At 42.4% G+C, this 8,837-nt stretch overlaps 1 protein-coding gene across 1 annotated transcript in view; it reads right to left on the reverse strand.

Annotated features, from left to right (window-relative positions):
* RB1 (RB transcriptional corepressor 1) overlaps nt 1-8,837 on the reverse strand; it is a 131,055-nt gene that overhangs the window by 16,752 nt on the left and 105,466 nt on the right. The window contains exons 18-19 of the mRNA XM_018563237.1: nt 5,167-5,285; nt 296-426 (exon numbers count right to left, since the gene is read on the reverse strand). Coding sequence (XP_018418739.1) covers nt 296-426; nt 5,167-5,285 — 250 coding nt within the window. The remainder of the gene's footprint in view (nt 1-295; nt 427-5,166; nt 5,286-8,837) is intronic.

Raw genomic sequence — 8,837 nt, forward strand, 5'->3', positions numbered from 1 at the left:
AAAAAATAATAATAATCATAACTTGTGAAAAAAGTTTTTTCTTTACGTTTTTTCCTCATTTTTTTATATTTTATTTGAACTAAGTGAGGCGTTAGGTACACGTTTGATATAATTATATAGCCATATCTGTCCTCTAAAAACCAATATATAATATGTGTGGGTACATTTAGCAAGAAAGAATATTACTGCCGGGGAAGAATCACACAGCAGAAATGTAAAAAGTGTGTCAGTCATTTATGAACAGAAACCGAAAACTAGCTCAGTCACTAAGGGGTTAAAGTGACAATCCATGTACCTTTCTTATAAAACAAGGACAGTGAGGTAGATCTCTGCTGAGGTTGTGGCGGAGCAGGACCCTGTCCATTTGTACTGGATGAGGTAGGTGCTCCAGCACCCTGTTGCGTTATTCTTGAAGGTGACAGATAGCTGAAAATTACAGGACAGACATTATTATATTTGGTAACTTAGTAACAAACTGTTGCTTCAACACTCAATATCTGCATTATATACTTAAAGAACTGGACAAAACCCAGAAATCGCCTCTTTTATAGCTAATTGAAAGGATCCAGTTTAATGTAAGCCCGCGGGAGTGCAGCATGTTCCCCGATGGATACTGCCCTTATATCTGCTATGTGTGCCAACAATGCCATTTTCTTCAGTTTCTCTTCCTCAGTTGAGAAATCAGCTCCACATCATATGGAATAATGCACAGTAAATTCCCACCCTGCCCTGGAGGTAACTTACACATCATCACGTAGGTAATGCTGAGAATACATTGCTTGCACGTTTGGGTGGGGGAAAAGGATAGATTTTGTCATCTTTTTAATGTAACTGAGTAATTATAGAAACTCTAATGCAAGATTATTTCAGGATTGACAAAACTAAACAGCGAAACACAAAGATGTATAAATTGGACTACAATAACAAGTATCTGTGTCTTGTTGCAAATATCAGTGCTTAATGGGTGCTGCATAATATAATAAGACATAATATAATAATAAAGGATTACATGAGTGTCATGACGTAGAGCTGGATTAGCAACAATCATGGAAACTAGTACATGCTAATGAGTATTGGAATCTACAGACAAAAGTACTTTTATTTATTTTTTTTAAACTACAAAAAGGTAAGCTGAAACTAAACAGGGGAAATTGCCAGGATGTGAAAATAAAATTATAGCTCTTGAGACAGGTTGTCCGAGCCTCACAATATTATATTATTCATAAATGTATTAAGTGTTAAGCAATACAGTCTGACTGGCAACATTTGTTCCTATAAGTGTTGCTGTGCAGGGGATTACAGGAGAATGCCAGGAGGCCAAGATTACAGGAGGATGCTAGATTAGCTGACCCTTCACCTCCAAGTATTGCTGTGCAGGGGATTACAGGAGAATGCCAGGATTACAGGATGCCAGATTAGCTGACCCTTCACCTCCAAGTGTCTCTGTGCAGGGGATTACAGGAGAATGCCAGGATTACAGGATGCCAGATTAGCTGACCCTTCACCTCCAAGTGTTGCTGTGCAGGGGATTACAGGAGAATGCCAGGATTACAGGAGGATGCCAGATTAGCTGACCCTTCACCTCCAAGTGTCTCTGTGCAGGGGATTACAGTAGAATGCCAGGAGGCCAAGATTACAGGAGGATGCTAGATTAGCTGACCCTTCACATCTAAGTGTTGCTGTGCAGGGGATTACAGCAGAATGCCAGATTAGCTGACCCTTCACCTCCCAGTGCTGCTGTGCAGGGGATTACAGGAGTTTGACAGGAGGCCAGGATTACAGGAGGATGCCAGATTAGCTGACCCTTCACCTCCAAGTGTTGCTGTGCAGGGGATTACAGGAGAATGCCAGGATTACAGGAGGATGCCAGATTAGCTGACCCTTCACCTCCAAGTGTCTCTGTGCAGGGGATTACGGAAGGATGCCAGATTAGCTGACCGTTCACCAAGTGTTACTATGCAGGGGATTACAGGAGAATGCCAGTTTAGCTGTCCATTCACCTCCAAGTTCTGCTGTGCAGGGGATTACAGGAGGATGCCAGGATTACAGGATGATGCTATATTAGCTGACCCTTCACCAAGTGTTACTATGCAGTGGATTACAGGAGAATGCCAGTTTAGCTGACCCTTCACATCTAAGTGTTGCTGTGCAGGGGATTACAATAGAATGCCAGATTGGCTGACCCTTCGCCTCCCAGTGCTGCTGTGCAGGGGATTACAGGAGTATGCCAGGAGGCCAGGAGGATGCCAGATTAGCTGACCCTTCACCTCCAAGTGTCTCCGTGCAGGGGATTACCGGAGGCTGATATAGTCATATTCAGGTACTTCTGATAGTATGGTATGTAAAGTAGTACATGTAATGTTTTTGGTTGTTTTTTTTAACTCTTTCACTACCAGGAGTTATTTTTGCCCACATGTTAAAAAGGCCATTTTAGGCCTGGAGATTACTCGTTTTTAACTGACTGATAATCATACAAAACAGGCAAGAAAACAATGGGAATATTGACATGTGAGCATCAGACAGTAAAGGTGCAATGCAAGTCTTAACATGGAAACATGGCGGCCATGTCAATCAATATCCTCGTTTACAGTATTAGCAAAAACAAAATATGATATTACCAATGTAGCCGAGTGTTGGAACATAAAGAGGGTCAAAAAACATGAGCCAATTTGTCTAGTGTTCTGAAAGTATTCCATAGAAATGATTAACGTATCATTTAAAGGAAATTTTGGAAGGGAAAAGAGCGGGAGAAAAGCGAGGGAAAGGGAAGAGCAAGCTAGAGGAAAAGCAAAGAGAGCGAGGACAAGGAAAAGAGGGGGAAAGTAAAGTAGAAGCCTATTGCGCCCACCCCTCCCCCCTCATTCACCAGTTTGGAGAGACCGCGTCTGTCAGGCAGGATCACATTTTGTATCGAAACCTTCATCAGCTTGTGTGACAAGAGCGTGATATGACAGGAAGAGTGGAAGTATGCAGTCAACGGGTCATGAGGTCAGTGTAATGGTCAGAGTGTCAAAAATAAATCCAGGAGTCTCATGTAGAAGAGCATTTCCCCTCAGTATTCCTCAAAGATGCCGTCAGATCCTCCATACTGTATATATTGTGTACCGTGGAGAGCCACAATTGGATCGTAGGGAAACAAGACTGTTCCCCCAGCAATGAGACACATGCTCTGACAGCGTCCAGTAAGTGGTGTGTGAGGGAGTATTTGGAGATCGGTGTCGAAGGCATGTGTAGAAGACATGCCGCCGGATTATTTCTGAGTTTCACCATGGTTAGGTCTTCTTTGACAGCCAGAACCTGATCCCAAAAAGGCTTCAATAGTGGGCAGAACCAAAAAACATGTAACATTGTACCTGATTCTGAGCCGCATCTCCAACACTGATCAGGGATGGAGGCCATAATTTTGTGTAGGAGCCAAGGAACCCTATACCAGCGAGACACTATCTTGTATCCCATTTTCTGAAATTTGCTGGTGATTGAGGATTTGAATGACATTGTGATGATGGTATGTCTTTGGTGGTCTGTAAACGTGAACCCCATTTCTTTTCTAATGCCTGTAGGAATGAGGGATAGGCATAGTTAACAATTTGTATAAAGTAGAGATAGCGTGTCGAGAAGGCAATTTGCCCCTGCACATGTCTTCATATATCGTAAAGGGCCTATCAAAAGCTTGGGGGTTCGGTACGGCCCGTAGAAAATGTCCGAGTTGCATAGGACTCCAGGGGTCCAAGGGAGGGTCAACCAGAAACTGAAGGACTGGGCCCGTAAACCATGCACAATTTTCTCGGAAGTCTATCAACCGAAATTTGCCCACAGACAAGAGGTGTGAAAAATGAGTACTGTCAACACTCAGCGCAAAGTCTGGATACCCCAGAACTTGAATCACGGGCGAAGGTGCGGGGGAAAATTAAGAACTACGCAGTATTGCATGTGCAGTTCTGATAGTGGCAGATATTAAAGGGTGCTCTTGAATCGCGGACAGAAGAGGGAGGAGAGCCAAGGAAGCCCTTCTTTAGGGTATCGGTAAGTTTGTCATTGCGATGTAATTGCCAATCCAAAACCCTGTGTAAGTAAACCGCCCAGTAGTACATCTGAAAATCAGGCAGCCCCGCCACTCCCCGATTCCGAGGGAGAGTCAAGGTCTGCCTGCCTATCCTTGGATGTTTCCCAGTCCAGACAAAGGATACCAAAAGCCCTGTGCAGACGGTGGAAGAAACCAGGAGGAATGGCGATTGGCAAGGTTTGAAGCACATAAAGTACCCAAGACAGAATGTTCATTTTAATGGCAGCAAATCTGCCAAACCACAAGATGACAAGGGTGGACCAGTTCTTAAGATCCTTAAGTATTTCCATCAGTAATGGAGTAAAGTTAGCTGCGTATAAATCTTTAACATCCACCGTGATGTACGTTCCCAGATATTTAAGTTGACTGGATGCCCGGGTAAATGGGAGAGTGACCTGGAGATTACTTCTGGAAGTAGAGACCCTGTAGAATAAAATTGTGGCAGTTGCAATTTACATTGCATAATATTAGGGGCAACAGTTTATCAAACCCAAATTTTCTATAAAATATAATGGATGAGGTTGCGCTGAGTAAATAGCTACCAAACATGTAAAGCTTCAAAATTGTGTGTGATACGAAGAAGTGGCAAAAACTATGTTGCCCAAAATTGTACCTAGGCTACGCTTTTTCAGGTCATCCATTTAGAGTGAATGATGGCCCTAGAATGATTGGTCTCACCCAATATGTGTGGCACAATTGCCATTTTCATACGTAGGCACACCCAACATGTTTGTGATAGTATGTGCGTATATACAGGGGTGGGAGACTTATTAAAAAAAAATTAAACTTTTAAAACCTATTTTTTAATAACAACTTTATTGCCATCACATCGGGGACTCACAGGACCATTATGTGACATGGTGACAGGTTCTATTTAAGGAGATATTAGGGCTCTATTAGACTGCAGCAACCCATGGCAGTGATTGGGCGGCTGTAAAGCCAACAGTCAGCTGTGACAGAGAAAGGCTTAATAAATGCAAACGTTGATTGCCTAGTGTTATATTTATATCAGTCTGGAATACAGCTTTAATTTACTGTTTAATAAGTGTGAGAATAATCAAAAAGTTGATAAAGCAACACTGGAAAGCTTACTGGAAACTTACAGATCTGCAGCTGTAGGGTTGTTCTGTGATGGTTGTTGCGCTGTACTGGCTATTTCTGGGTGATCAACTGATCCTTCTCTATCCCTTGTTTGTCTGATCAAGTCAAACAGAGGAGAATCCTAGAAGAAAAAAAAAAGTTTGCAATAATAAAGCACCCTCTGTATAACATAACCACATCAGTCTAGAAAACCACAACCTTTCCTAAGTTAGCCCTAGGAAACAAAAAGAAATGTCATAGTTGAGCAGATCTGATCTAAGAGAAAGGCTGTTTTTCTATTATGAAAGGCACAGAACCAAAACCTCAGTTTTGCGCTTGCAGTGTTTCAGTTGTAGTAGTAATCCACAAACACACTGAAGGCAGAGGGAGAGCCACAAATGTTTTTAGGGCTTGTTCACACGATGTCCGGACCAGATCTGGAGCAGAGCTATGCGTTTTTGACGCGTTACTTACTAGAGTGGGGCTGTCAGTATGTTAGCTGCAGTGCGTTTGACGCGTTTTGCGTTTCCGGACAAAATGTGACATGCAGTATTTTCTCTGTCCGGACCGGAACGGACTGCGCTCGTGAGAACTGTAGCCCATAAAACACGTAGGGATACATTGGGATGCATTTTGGGTGCATAAGTGCATGGATCTGGTCCGGAAAGAATCCGGACGTCGTGTGAACAAGCCCTAAGGGTGCCAGCTACTGGGATGAATACTAGCTGATTTTGTAACTGAAGTGTTACTTTATTACAAGTATTTATATACATAGTGCACATTCACATTAGTCCCTGCCCTTAAGGAGCTTAAAATCTAAGGTCCCTGCATGCATACACACTCGGTTGATTTAGACAGAAGCCAATTAACCTTCCAGCATGTCTTTGGAGTTTGGGAGGAACCCGGAGTGCCCGGAGAAAACCTACACAAGCACAGGGAGAACATGCAAACTCCACACAGATAAGTGTCCTAACCGGGATTCAAACCAGGGACCCCCAGTGCTGCTATGCAGAAGTGCTAACCACTACACCACTAAGAAAATAAGGAGCCCTCTTCTAACCCTAGATATCAAAGGTTTGTGCTTTTTTTCCCCCATGCTTGTTCCTGGTCAAGGATTCAGAAAATACAGAACTCAGAGACACCCAGGTAACTAGCATTTTCAAGAGTTCAGCAATAGCCATCCCAAAATGACTTTCAGTACAGGTTTACTTTAATGACTTATAGATGTAAATGAATGCCAATTCATCTTGTGTGGTTTTGCATACCTTACATTATCTTGCTGTGCCAGATATGCAAGCCAGGTTAATTAAATAAATGTGTTACAGGAAATCGGTCATGAAGCAAAACCAAAGGGTGTGAAGGCTCTAATGAAAGCAACTCTTCCATGGCTCAGGTGCAGCATTCTAGTACCAGAGTCAATGGCTATGTTCATCAGGGCCTAATAACACACGTTTCCTTTTATGACAAATAGCCTTTAAATATCAAATACATATTTGTATATATTTTAAAACCTAATCTTTTCACTTCAGATAATTTGACCCAGGAACAGAATTCATTTTCTGGAATCACACAAGCCGGCAGAGTGCAAAAATGCAGATAACAAGAGTGCTAACCCCAGACGATGAAGATCACAAATAGAAACTTTTTTTTCCCCCAAATGCAAATACATAATCCTCAGATGATTTGAGCAAAGCAAGCAAAAACACAGATACGTCTGCTCTGTACTTGGTGTATCTAAACCTGGGAACAAAGTAGTTTTCTTTTATCAGTAGGTTTCTTTTCTGTATTTTCACCTGGTGATCCTGTGAGCAGCGCACTTCCTATCCTAAGGTGACAGCAAGAATACTAAAAGATGACAGTGAGCAGAAGCAAAAAAAAAGAAGGCTTGGCTTTAGTTACATAGTATTTGAGGTTGAATAAAGACATTAGTCCATCAAGTCCAACCTATTAGGATCTCATTCTAATACTAAAAAAGGGTCTAAATACTAAAAAAAGTTCTTTTCAGCATCCCCCTGTATGCTTACTGCACCACTACAACCCGCCCCCTTCCCCCAGCACCACACTTGTGGTGATCCTCTGCTCTCTCCAGCATCCTACTTGTGCTAATCCTACCTTATAACTAAAACATTCCCCCTGTAGTGCCCCTTCCGAGTTCCCCTGGCACTGTGCCTACCCCATTTCAATGGTGGGTCACATGTTTCCTGGAGAAACATTAGCAAAGGGAATCAGTCTGCTACCCTTTTCTACTTGGCAAGGACCTCAGGCAAATAACACAGGAAGTTTTACCAGCTTGCTACATTTCTGGCAGGATCAACAGGTTTTTGTTTTCTTTCTTTTTTTTTTGCACCTATTGAACAGATACAGTATATCATTTGCTTTCAATTGTATATTTACCAGACCAAAAGGGAGCAAATAAGAAGTTTTTTGTTAGAGTTTACATACACCTTTAAAGAGGAACTGAACTGTGGATGCAGTGTCTAGAAAAATCACAGACCGAGGAGGAAGGACAATACACCAGTATGCCTGTGGTCTCCCTGCAGCAGATTGTTCTGAATTACTTACTGATCATGCTTTGTTCTGCACTGTATAGAACAAGAGCACCAAAACAAATGTTTTGTTTGTTCATCATATAAATCACACAAAACTCGTTTCGAGGACCCACAATACACCGCCTCATCAGGGCTCAGTGAACTTTAACAAGGTTTAGATGGACTCAATAAATGAAATATTCATATACAGGTGAAACTCGAATAATTAGAATATCGTGCAAAGTTCATTTATTTCACTAACGCAACTTAAAAGGTGAAACTAATATATGAGATAGACTCATTACATGCAAAGCAAGATAAATCAAGCCGTGATTTGTCATAATTGTGATGATTATGGCTTACAGCTCATGAAAACCCCAAGAACCCCAAATCCACAACTTCAAAAAAGTAGATTATTACATGCAATCAATAAAACAAGGATTGTACATAGAACAATATCGGACCTCTGAAAAGTACAAGCATGCATATGTACTCAGTACTTGGTTTGGGCCCCTTTTGCAGCACTTACTGCAATTACTTTTGCACGATATTCAAATTATTCGAGTTTCACCTGTAGATGTTTAGTTAGCTGGTAAATGACAATTACAATTGTGCTTCAGACATCATTATAAGTTGAGACAGCAAGATGCACTAAATCTGTGGGCATTATTTATGCAATTTTTTCCTGTTCAGTTCTGCAGTAAGATAAAACACACACCCATTCAGAGCTCCACTAGTACAGGGCTCAAAATTTCCTCTCGCCTGCTCGCATTTGGCGAGTGGAAATGCCGTGCAGGTGAGTGGAAATTCCTGTCAGGCTTGCGGTCTCAGACCGCATACCTGACTCGTGGGAGCAGCTGCTCCTGCTGGTCTGTCTCCCTTGCATTCGGCCGGAGCTCTTCACTGAGCTCCGGGTCGAAAACAAAGTGATTAGTAAGGTCTGCAGACCTTACTAATCACACTAGATCACCAGGGATCTGCCTGCTCGCCTCCCCCCTGCAGAAAGACAAGCAGGTGAGGGGGTTCATTGTATCATTTTACATTGTGGGGGCAGGGAACAAGGGGAGGGGATTATGTTATGTGTGGGGGAGGGGCAGGGAACAGGGGGGGATTATTATGTTATGTGTGGGGGGCAGGGAACAGGGGGGATTATTATGTTATGTGTG

This window comes from Nanorana parkeri, unplaced genomic scaffold (assembly GCF_000935625.1).
Source record: "Nanorana parkeri isolate BGI_ZX_2015 unplaced genomic scaffold, ASM93562v1 scaffold644, whole genome shotgun sequence".
Lineage (NCBI taxonomy): Eukaryota > Metazoa > Chordata > Amphibia > Anura > Dicroglossidae > Nanorana > Nanorana parkeri.